Genomic DNA, 12,814 nt, shown 5'->3' with positions numbered 1-12,814 from the left:
TTCCACGTCAAAAAAGTCACAATTTGTCGTAAAACTGTTGAAATATAAGACTATGAAGAACACGCAACTATAAAGACTACAAATCCCAGAGTCCCGGTCCCGCATGCTGGCTCTGAACCGACTCACTCCCCTTGTGTGTGCACAGCTCTCAACGCGCCCAGACTTGGAGTGATTTTCACCTCTTTTAATACTTTCCGCCTCGTTCTGGAAGAAAGAAGTGAAATGTTCCCACGTGACGGCCGTCTGGGTGTGTGGTGCGAGACGGGAGATGTAGTTCATTGAGCGGTTCACTTGCAAAATGATCTTTTAAATTGACAAACATCATGTGTGTAATTCGTGGCACAATTCAAACGGGATCGAAAGATACTCCTTTTCTCTCCATTGACTTCAATACATGATTTTTCCTAAATAAGGTCCCGTGGAACTCCCCGGGAAGGGAGGGACGTCGCCTCTCTGTAGCAACTGTCACAAAACCCAATTTGAACCCGTGACATGTAAAGTATTCTGAGTCTGATCGATTAGTCGGATTAGAAACAGTGAAGTCCCTGAAACACACGTCAAGCTTCACATGGTTCTGTCAGTGTAAGGTCATCTGTGACCAATGTACTCTCATATCGTACACTGTCTATCCAAAAGTATTTGTGCGAATGTCCATTTGTGTTTTTCATAGTTTCGGCTAGAGCGCTTAGGACACACTTATTACTAACAGGTCCAATCATATCTCAGATCAGTGTGCTCTCAAATGTTATAGTGGTGGGCCTTCGAATGCTTCTATGGCTTTATACGAAGCAGCACATCCAAACAGCCAGGTCACCTCGACTTTGAAATGGGGGGACATGTACAGGGAAGGAACTAACCCAATTAGTTTGGTTCAATCGTATCCATCCCCTCCCCTCTTGCTCTTTAGTTTAGGGAATGTTATAGATCCAAGATGAAACTGCTGGAAGGGCAGGACTCATAGAAAATATAGAATTAGAAATCCGTCTGCGTCTTCAGCACCACGGACAGCGCCATGGATTTCTCCCAGTTCCCTCTACTGCAGTGCTTCTCGAACTTTGTTCAGTAATGTTCCCGCTTTGAAACGTTTTCTCAGCCGAGTACCCCCTGACCGATCCCGAACATTTTTGATCGAAAAAGCCTTTATAAATAATTACAATATAGTGATGTTGAGTTTTTCAATTTAAGTAATATGTTATTGTGAAAAACTATAAAATACAATACACACATTTGACATGTTTATATGAGGACCCCCTTGGTGGTTCTAGGAACGTTTTATATAAAATTGTGTTTTCTATTGAACTTATTTTACTAAGATTATTTTTTTAATGAACCTTTTTTTTTTTTTTTAATCTCACGTAGCCCCTGCAGTACCCCAACGTACCCCCAGGGGTCCGCGAACCCCCATTTAAGAATCACTGCTCTACTGCATATAGGGGGGATGTTCCAGTGTCCGTATACTTTAGACCGTGAAGTGCACAAATTCCTTTTTAGGCCCGTCTCGTTAACTATAACGATTTGTTTGCGATATCCCAAACAGGATCCTTGATGTTGACAACATGTAAGATAATACGATCATTTCATCCAAATATAAGCAGGATGTCAACAGATAACTCTCCTAGTTTCTTAGGTAACGTTAAGCTGCCGTCGGCTCTTTTCTGTGTAACAAAAGTACCCCCCCCCCTGTGGGCCGGATAAAGGTATTCCGTTTCCTCACCTGCACCAACAGGTCCACGATGTTGTAGTGACCCTCTGAGGCGGCTATGTGCAGCGGGGTCTTGTCCACCTTGGTGCGGGCATCCCTGCTGACCCCGGCCCGCAGCAGCACCTCGGCCGTGGACTGATGACCGTATTTAGCCGCCAGATGCAGCGGGGAAGAGCCCAGCTGGAAGAGGGGACACGGTGTAAAGAAGCAGCTGGAGGTGAGCGGTTCATTTCCAATATCTGTTTTCAGTCAACCTTTAAGTAGCTTTGAACACACACACACACACACACACACACACACACACACACACACACACACACACACCTACACACACCCACACACACACAAACACAAACACACACACACACACACACACACACACACACACACACACACACACACACACACACACACACACACACACACACACACACACACACACACACACACACACACCCACACACACACACACACACACACACACACACACACACACACACACACACACACACACACACACACACACACACACACACACACAGAGAAAGAGGAATTAGGTTGTAGAAAATAAGGAAGACATAATATCTATTTATTAATGATTTATTAATTTTTAAAGAAATATCAATAAACAAAAAAGTAAGTACAATAAGATTCATGTAAATGTACTCTAAGTATAAATAAAGTCTTTATGGCACAACAGCCATAATACAAACATGTATTTACACATTCCGAGTTAAGCTAATCCTGAGCAAGGCCACGTAAGGCCGTGACGATGCTTCTCACATCCTTATTCTCAAACCTCCAGGGTCAGAGAGAGAGGCTGGCGCTCTGTCCTTTTACAGGCGGATGTAGAAGCTAATGGGACGTCCTGGGATCTACATGTTGGGCAGTGTGGACAGGAACGTGACGCCAGAGTGCTGGGAGTATCACGCCACTGGGTTTGGGCCAGCGACGCTCTGGCAGAGTGAGGAACATCTGGAGAACCGTCAGACTCTGCTTACCCTCTTCAGGAGTGGTTTTTAAAACCTTATCGACTGGTTGTGCATCGTACAATCTAAACACAAGTTGACCCTGTTGTACCGTCTTTCATTTGGTCTTAATTTACATATTCTGTTCTTGTACATATCCCATATTCTACTGACATGTATATAGACTTTTTGCACTACCATTTCATTTGTATTTTATTATACATGTTGCATTGTTGGAGGAGCACAGGTCAGAAGATTTGCATTGCCATCTCTACACTGTAGCTTTGTGCACATGCAGGAGACCTGAAGTCAAGCCTTTTAAGAGCCTTTCCATACATGTTAAGACCTCATCGCCACTTGGAGTTCTAACCGGTTACCTTGGCGACACACTTGACCTCACATTGACTATATACAGTATTGATTGTCCTTCCTCCTTATCTTCCAACCGTTTGGACGCAGACTTGCATTTCCCCATAACGATGCTGCTTAGCAACCGGCGTAAACGGACCTTCGCGCTATCCAGCAGTGAGCGTGCGATGTCCTGTTCAGATGACGTCAAACCCAACGGGATGCCGTCAATAAACTCCACAGAATCACACGCCACACCTACGCCATGAGTACATTCAGGCGGACGGTAGAACACAACCTCTTTGGACCACCTTGGTAAATGCCGTTTAATACTTTTAATAGCCTTAATTTTCGCTAAATTGATTTATCAACTTTTAATACTTTTGAAGACCCCGGCGCGGACCCCCCGATGTGACAATAACACCTTTGAATCTTGTGTTGTTGAACAGCCTTCTGTAAGGTTTTAAGAAATGTGGAAATGGACAAGTGAAAGAAAAGACTGCAGTGTAAATGTTGTGGTTAAAATGATGAGACATGCCGTTCACTGCACCACCTTTTAGAGTTATACAGGGAGGGGTTGTACAAGAGTAGGGGGCGGCGAGGATCTGCCATCATGACCGGATTATGAGACCCCCGTAACTAACTCCCCTAAACTTAAAGATACTACTTTTAGTCATCTATTTTTAGTAGTTAGGCATCTTTTTGTGTTGTTTTTGCACCTTCCGTTTACTGGCAGATGTGGGACGTCCTGGGATCTACATGTTGGACAGTGTGGACAGGAACATGACGCCAGAGGGCTGAGAGATCCCACCTCTGGGTTTGGGCCAGTGATGCTCTCTCTGGCAGAGTGAGAAACATCCGGAGAACCGGTGTAGGTTAGTTCTGCCTACTCACTGCAGTACCGGCTGCTTTGGGAACTGAACAATGTACACACAAGTCGCCCCTGTTGTGAATTACACAGAGGGATTGTGCATGAGTGGGGAGGATGTGCGACCTGCCACCATGAACGGATTATAACACAAATATAATTTAAGACAGAATAAGGAGACTCCTCACTTTGACTTCATAAATAAGAACAAGACACCCAAAGTCAAAGATATTCAAAGAGTCCCTTAACTCCTTTTGCGTTTCCCTAATTCTGCAAATCTATTCTTAGTCTTTTTGCACTATTTTTGCATTTATTTTAGTTGTTTAGATTTGTTGTGTTGGTTCGCCACCCATTTGTAATGATTGACGATGTGTCTCTTTAACGTTTTTTGCATCTATTTTTAGACATTTTACATTTTAAAGGGGACCTATCTTGCAAAATGCACTTTGTGATGTCTCTTCTACATAAAGATGTGTCCCCGGTGTGTCGGGGAACTCACGCAGCGTCAGAAACTAAAACCCTCTCTCTTTTCCTCCGTACCCAAATCTCTAAAAACGGGGAACAACGGAGCTGATCCAGATTTGCGTCCGATATGAAGTAACATCTGAAATGTGGACCCACGGCCCAATCAGAAAGCTGCTATCAGAAACAATGCCCGACTGTTTTGGACGTAATGTGGTCGGTGTTTACATTAGCATCGCTAACACTCAGAGCTAACCTGTACTGGAGAGCATGTGTGTGAAGAAGCAGGAAGTAGAAAGGAACTCACCTTGTGGTATAACCGGCAAGAGAGAAAGCCTTTGAGCTCCAGACTGTTTCAGATCCTTGATAATCCATGATATGGCGTTTCATCACGGCAGCATTTAGTTTAGACGGTAGCTGCCGGGTCTCGCATGAGCTCAGACCCCTCCTTTTTTTATTTTTTTTAAAGCTTTATCCCCAAATCAGCACTTTAAAAACAGGAAGTGAAACAGAGGGATATGAGGCATGGCTAGAATGGGTGGTCTGTTTGGTATTTTGAGCAAAACTCTTTTTTATATATCTGAGACCTACGCTATTGCCTAAAAATAGCATGATAGGTCCACTTTAATGTTGTTTTGTGTCCCGACTTTTAGTTGTTTAACATCTATTTTTAAACATCTCCCACTTCATGTGATAATGCTGTGGTTGTTGAAGTCATTTTCCTGTCTGTGGTCATTGTGCAGCTTCAGTGGATACGTGTTGCTGTCTTTTGTCTATTTGACTGTCTATTCTTTCAATTGCTTGAATCAAATGTAATGTTTCTTTGTTTAAAAAAAGAAAGCAAAGATGGGTTGTAAACTCAATATGTAATTCACTACAAACTAATAAAGAGTACTTACATAGATGTGTTGTGTTCAATCTCAAAACCTGTGTGCAGTTAGGAGGTTTAATAGCATGTCACTGAAACACACGTCATGGCTGTTGTGAAGGTGCAGGTTCAAGAGAAAGTGCCTGAGACAGACATTAACATGCAGCGCTCATCACAGCACACAACAGAGGTGTATTTGCAACTGATTACACGGAGTGCCTGCATTCGGAGCGGGGAAGGGGAGACGTGATGCATCGTAAACAGTTAGGAATGGCCGTTAGCCCGGACGTGTACATGATTTGTGAGATGACTGGCGCTGGCCCAGAACACCGACATCAAGTCGTCGCATAGGAATGTTTTACCGTCGGCGACACTCAGTTAGCTGTACTGAGACCTCATTAGCAATCAGTGGGCCATTACCACCTGGGAACTCACGCTCATGGCGCATTTCCACTGCAGCGGGATAGCCCCGTTTAAGCGTCCCTAAGCGTCCTCGCTCAGGCCTCGAGCTGCCTCGCTGGCCGTCCGAGGCCGTGGCGCATTCCCATTACAGTTTAGGACCTGGGGTAGTTACTATAGCAACGCAGTGTAGGCGGGGCGATCGGCTTTGTTGTTCCGTCGAGCTCCCGCTGGATTTTATCATCCCCAATGAGATGTAGGAACGTCGTCACCTCCTCGGTCGACCACGGCCATGACGTTGCCATTTTTGTAGCTCCTCCGTTTACAAAAATGCTGCAAGCTTGCTTCTAGATATATATGCGACGCTAGGGATGATCTCGCGCGCGATCTTGTGACGATTCTCTCTGACCAATCAGCAGTCGAGAGTGTTGACGTCTCTAGTTCAGCCCTGGCCTGATAAAACCACGATGTTATGGGGCCGGAAAAAGAGGGAAAAAGTACCCGCTAGCCGGTGCTGCGCTCTATGGAAAGGCCACCAAAAACTGGCCTGGTCGCTTGAGGCCGCTTGAGGACGATTAAGGACGCTTAAACGGGGCTACCCGCTGCAGTGGAAATGCGCCATAACATAGCCCTCCCTTACTTAAGGCACATTTACAGGAAGTCACAACAGAAATGAAACCAGCCAGCCCGTTTAACCGGAAAACGTGTCCTTTGTACGGGAAATACTCACTTCAAACCACGATAGCTGTTGTCTTACATACGCATTAGCAATCAGTGGGCCATTACCACCTGGGAACTCACACTAACATACCGCCCCCCCCTCCTACTACTCAAGGCACATTTACAGGAAGTGACAACAGAAATGAAACGATCGAGCCCCCCCCCCCCCCCCCCCCCTTTAGGCAAGATATTGGAGATGTGTCCTTGTACGGGAAATGCTCCCTTCATGCCTCGATAGCTGTTTTTACAATCACATGATAGCCGGCCCGCTAACCAATCAGAGCAGACATTTATTTAACACAACACCTACAGTCTTTTTGTTAATGATCTGTAGTATAAACGCAATTCTGGATAACTCAACTGATTCCTTTGAAGTCGTTTTCTCAGACTTAGTAAAGCACAAATGACGCTTTCCCAACCTGAGTCATGAGAATAGAGTATGAACATTATTCATAGACACACTAAGAGCAGTACATATTTAATATAGTAGTAGTAGACATTTAAACTTTAGCATATAGACACTAGACAATAGTAGAAATATGAATACACTGTAGACTAGTGTGGACACTTTATAAGAGTAAATGTGACAAATGTGCAAAGTCATACTCGTCATGATGTGACATGACTTAAGCAAGTAAAGAAATAAGTGGTTAAAAAAGTGATAAAGACACCGATTCAATACATGTCCTTGTCTGCTCGAATGCAGGGCTCATGACAGGTCAGATTAACTGAACACAAACTGCCAACTAAGAAAAACGTATCACATGATTTTACACTTAAAGGTGGGCTAGGTCATTTTGGAGAATCCGGCTCGAGTGCGCTAGAATTAGAAAATACACAGCCGGAAAAAATCTGCCCCTTCCTCACCGAGCCCCTCCTCCAACACACACCAACATGACCAATGAGGGCACGAGATAAGTTTGTGGACAGATGGAAGGCTGACAGGCAGGTAGGCCATCCAGTTACTTTAGCCGGCTCAGATGATTGGTCGTTCTTTTTACATCACCACGGCTTCCATTTTTTGTCAAAGCACTTCAGATATTCGTTGCCATCGGGATGTTAAGAACATTCCATGGAATATAACCACAAGTGTATCTCGAGCCGGTTTCTCAAACTTACCTTTAAGGCAAGGCAAGTTTATTTATATAGCACTTTCAACACAAGGCAATTCAAAGTGCTTTGTGCCTACTTTAAAGTAGGAGTTTGTCAAAGGCTTGAAGGTCTCGCTGTGCATCGCCTCAGACACAAATCTCAATGAACATCCGTTATGTTCAAACGTCAGATTGACATAGTAAAATAGTGTGACAAATCTGCTTCATTTTATTTATGGGTGATTTTATATTCATGAATATAAATGATGTATGATGTTGTCATTCTAAAACATGAAATAAGCAAAAGCACCCCTTCCTCTACTAACTTTAAAATGAAGACATCATGTGAGCGATCATAGATCCACTGAATAACTTGTGTCACGCTATGACAGATAAATGACACCCTTACATTTGTTAATGTTTGGCTGAAACCGGTGGCGCTATGGAACACAACATTCAATTAAACGGCATTAGTGATGGACACATTGCATGCGAGCAGTTTATTATAAAATGACATACTGTATAGATGGGATCATAAAAGTCAGAAGAAGTGCCTGTGGCGTTTTGAAATATTTAAGGTTTTAGAAAGTTGAGAATATTTTCTGACATGTTGTAACCCAAAGAGCGAATAGACCAATCGAGAAAATGATCGACGGATTCATATTAATCAGTTAGCTTCAGCCCTGAGAAATAGTACCATCGGTTTCACAGGCATGAAGCGAGTTGTTCTGCTACTTTGAAGGTCACCTATTATGCAAAATCCACTTCTTCATGTCTCTTCTACATCAACATGTGTCCCCTCTTCTTCATGTCTCTTCTACATCAACATGTGTCCCCTCTTCTTCATGTCTCCTCTACATCAACATGTGTCCCCTCTTCTTCATGTCTGTTCTACATCAACATGTGTCCCCTCTTCTCCATGTCTCCTCTACATCAACATGTGTCCCCTCTTCTTCATGTCTCTTCTACATCAACATGTGTCCCCTCTTCTTCATGTCTCTTCTACATCAACATGTGTCCCCTCTTCTTCATGTCTCTTCTACATCAACATGTGTCCCTCTTCTTCATGTCTCTTCTACATCAACATGTGTCCCCTCTTCTCCATGTCTCTTCTACATCAACATGTGTCCCCTCTTCTTCATGTCTCTTCCTACATCATCATGTGTCCCCTCTTCTACATGTCTCTTCTACATCAACATGTGTCCCCTCTTCTTCATGTCTCTTCTACATCAACATGTGTCATCTTGTCCCCTCTTCTCCATGTCTCTTCTACATCAACATGTGTCCTCTCTTCTTCATGTCTCCTCTACATCAACATGTGTCCCCTCTTCTTCATGTCTCTTCTACATCAACATGTGTCCCCTCTGTGGAAAGAGACTCTGAAAGTTTCAGGAACAAAGATTCTCTCTCTTTTTGATCCATTTCTATAAAAACCTGTCTGAAAATGAGCTGATCAGATTTTGGCCACTTTATGATGTCATAACGATGTGTTGTCTTGAGTAACCATTAGCCAATCAGCAACCAAGGTAACCCCCCCCCCCCCACCTTATCACCTGAATCTCCTCCTAGAGCTCCATTGAGTTCTTTGTAACCAAATGTCTCTCAGAGGGGCGTGGGGAGGGGCTCCTATTTTCATCTCAAGTAACAGACAGAGAATCAGCACTTTGGAAACAGGGCTGAAACAGAGGGGATTATGGGTAATGCTGCAATGATCTGTTTGGTGTTTCAGCCAATCAGAGACAGGCTCTGTATATATCTGAGACCTATAATATTATATATTGATGAAAAACAGTATAATATGAGACCTTTAAAGTGTGCACTTATGGCCTTGTTATTTAGATTTAACCATTTGACAGAAACCCAGTACAAACCTGCAACTTAGATTGTTTTTTTTAACAGAGAAAGGCAAAGATTATAAATATATAACAGTTTACTTTAAAGATAGAAATCTAAGACTAGCTGAGTGTTATTATTTCCTTTACCATATATTTTTCTTGACTTTCCCAGTCTTTTGAGCTCAAGCCTCAACTGTCATGTTGCCACTGTGTGGTGACCATGGACATTATGAGCTGAGTATCTGTTTTTTTTCTGGCAGATGATGAGGTTTGACACTCATCTGATAACGGATTAGCTTGAAGATTATTCCATAATAAACGCATACCAGCCTCACCCAGGTGCTGTGGTGAATGGAGCTCCGTTGGCCATCAGAGCTTTAACATCATCATCCTGTCCGCCTCTCACCGCCTCCAGCAGCTGCTGCCCGAGACCCACCAGCGACATCTGCTGACAGCCAGAGAGAAACACAGATCAGGCAGGAAGAAATGTGTGTTTATAGCACATAATGATAACTGTACTTTATGTGTTTTGTTTCCATTGTTGGAAATTACTATATCAAAAATATACAGGTTGGTTGTATGGATAACCAATGATTTACACATCAGAAAATCATTATGACTATATTTTCCAGATGTATATATTTTTATTTTATATTTTTTAATGCTATTTTATTTCTATTTCTGAAATATTTTGGACTGTTTATTTCTTGTGTCTTAATTTCTCTTATGTACATTGCCTTGTGTTTTTTATGCTGCTGCTATGCAAAAGGCTTTTGTTAGCTTTTTTGTTTGCATGCATTGACATATAGGCATCATTGTAAACACCTCCTTACTGAGTCTTTTCGAGGTTCGATAAATAGACATATGAAAACATTTATTTAAATATACTTCACTAGGTCCCGTCCCACCATTGCAATCATGTTTCACTGTTTAGTATTGTTAGTGTGTAATGGCAGTGGTAGTAAACAAGGGGAAAGTATATGCAATTACATTTTAACAGAGGTGTGGTGAAGTAGGCCTACTCAGATTATTTACTTAAATAAAAGTAATGATGATACTACTGAAGAACCAAAAGTTAAACTGTTATTTAGAATGGCCATTTTAAGCACAATAACTTATTTTATTAAATGTATTATTATCATTGGTGCATTAATGTCTTCATCGCTTCAATGTTGCACTAAGGTCAAGGTGGGGTTAATTTGAATTACTTTAAACATTACTGGGTAGCATAACCCTTTAATAATATATAATAACGTTTGTCAAACAATAGTTTGTATTAATAACCTAAATCTGTAAAGTCACTAGTAACTAAATGTAGTGAGCAAAAGTATTAAGTAGCATAGGCCTAATAAGTATCACCATTTTGTACTTGAGTAAATGTTACATTACGCCACTACCTTGTAAATGCTCATACATGCATTTTAAACAACTCGTATGAAAATGTTTAACGTTATAACTTTCTGACACAGCAATCAAAAGCTTGACTCCGCTCCACACGCTTTATAGTAATAATGTGGACAAGCTAAAACAATGCGAATCAATAGGCTCAGTTGATAAAACAAAGACATAAACGAACGGACATTTAACAATATAAAAATACAGTTTGACACCCAGTTAAATGATGTTTGTTCCGGGGGAAGTTGATGCTAGCATTACGAGCTATTTCCACATCCGCTAGTCAACACTACAAAGGAAGAAGGTAAACTCTGCTCCGATATTTAATAATTTATAATAATGTTATCATAGACCCTGAAGCCTGAACATCTATACATCTTATGAACTCTGAACAGACAAGAGAAAGCTAACGGTTAACTAGCTAACGTGAAAGTAACGTTACTGTTTATCAGTTAGCTCTCATAACAATGTTGTGTTTACCTTATGTATCATTACTACTCGGTATACTTGCCTTAAAAGGAAGGAGTCGCAAAGGTATATTTAAAACGCGGATTTCTGGTATACGTAAGCTGATTGTTACACTTTGGTTTATTTCTTCGCAAAACCCAAATAGTATTTGTTTTGTATTATTTGTAGCTCAAAAATGGCGGCTACATGACGCGAGGTAGAGGAAAACGGTCGTATTCCGGTTTAACTTTTCAAAATAAAACAAGCACTAACCCCGTAACATATATTTGATAAAAGTTTATGGCGGTTGTGCGGTTGATGCCACTTGTAATAATTGTATTCATTGAAAAGTTTGATTTGGCGTCGTTTAAACCCTGTCAATAGAATACAATTTAATAAAACGAAAAGAGGTAATGTACGCTCATGATTGACTTTCCAAGAATAACCTTTATTTTGAAGGTTAAATCCGGTTACAGTTTGCTGTGCACAGTGAAGTAGAGTGGCGGATCTGAAAACTACAGTCAACTCTTCAAATATCAAGGAGAAGGTAAACTCTCCCAGATATTTAATATTGTATAATAATGTATTTATAGACCATGAAGTCTGAACAACGAAATACACATCATATTAACTCTGAACAGACAATACAAAGCTAACGGATAACTTGCTAACGTTAAAAGTAACGGGTCAGTGTTTTAAATTTGCCATTAATAATAACTGGTATACTTGCCTCAAAATGGAGGTGTCACAAAAGTATATTTAAAACGCTGATTTCTGGTATACGTAAGCTGATTGTTAGACTCCTTATATGAATTGTAACCACGAGTGGCGGCGCCAGGGTATGGCTGGGCCTGGGGTATAGGCTACAGCCATGCCAAGAAATGGCTTAGCCCACGTGGTTCTCAAACTTTCAGGCCCCGCCTTTGGAGAAAAAAAAAAGTCGGGCCCCCCCAACACAAATAGTCAGGCTCAGTTGCGGCGCCAGAGATTTATTTTGGGGGTGCTGTGTTTGTAGATGTATGTGCATTAATGAATAAGGCAACTCAGGCTGTGTCTCAACGCCGTGTATTCACATTAAGCAGGCAATCATACAACTGAGGTATATTCACGTGAGGCAGATATATATATAACACAGGCACAATACGTCCACAGGGTGGAGCTGCAACCTAGCCTAAACCACCCTGTAACATCTCCCTTCCTTTTGTTAAGTAACAACACAGGATCAATACTGCCATTAAACTGTTGACCTTCAATCAGAACATTAATCAAATGATTTCAACAACAAATAGTGCACATAGCAGAGACACTTCAATAATAGCCGGATCCGAACACATCAGCAATAAACTCAGAACAATCAATCACATTTGTTTTACAATCTCTTTTACAATCTCTCTACTTTTTTTCAATCTTTATCTTCCATGTGTGTTGGAGTGCGCACAGTCCAAGTGTGTGTGTGTGTGTGTGTGTGTGTGCGTGCGTGACCTAGAGGTCAAGTCTGTCAGGAGGTCTAATCAGCCGTCCGCTCCGGGAGATGGCCCGGCCCTGTAACTCACGGCATGGTGTATCCCCAGTCTGCGGGGAAGAGCGCGACGACCCCGGGGGTGATGGCCTTGGAGACTCCTCGGGGACGCCAACGACCTCTCTGGCGCTCCCCCCACTCGCAGGATGCTCCGGGGCCGATTCTGGGAGAATCCGGGCCAGTAAAGTGTAT

The 12,814-nt window shown here is 42.2% G+C and overlaps 1 protein-coding gene across 1 annotated transcript in view; it reads right to left on the bottom strand.

Annotated features, from left to right (window-relative positions):
* The window catches only part of LOC117460723 (GA-binding protein subunit beta-2-like), a 42,502-nt gene that overhangs the window by 21,267 nt on the left and 8,421 nt on the right, over nt 1-12,814 (bottom strand). Inside the window, exon 3 of the mRNA XM_034102264.1 lies at nt 1,715-1,882. Within this exon, the coding sequence (XP_033958155.1) occupies nt 1,715-1,882 (168 nt within the window). The remainder of the gene's footprint in view (nt 1-1,714; nt 1,883-12,814) is intronic.

The sequence above is a fragment of the Pseudochaenichthys georgianus genome, chromosome 16 (genome assembly GCF_902827115.2).
Source record: "Pseudochaenichthys georgianus chromosome 16, fPseGeo1.2, whole genome shotgun sequence".
NCBI lineage: Eukaryota > Metazoa > Chordata > Actinopteri > Perciformes > Channichthyidae > Pseudochaenichthys > Pseudochaenichthys georgianus.
Note: the sequence above shows the minus strand (reverse complement) of the source record. Positions and strands in the feature narration are given on the sequence as shown.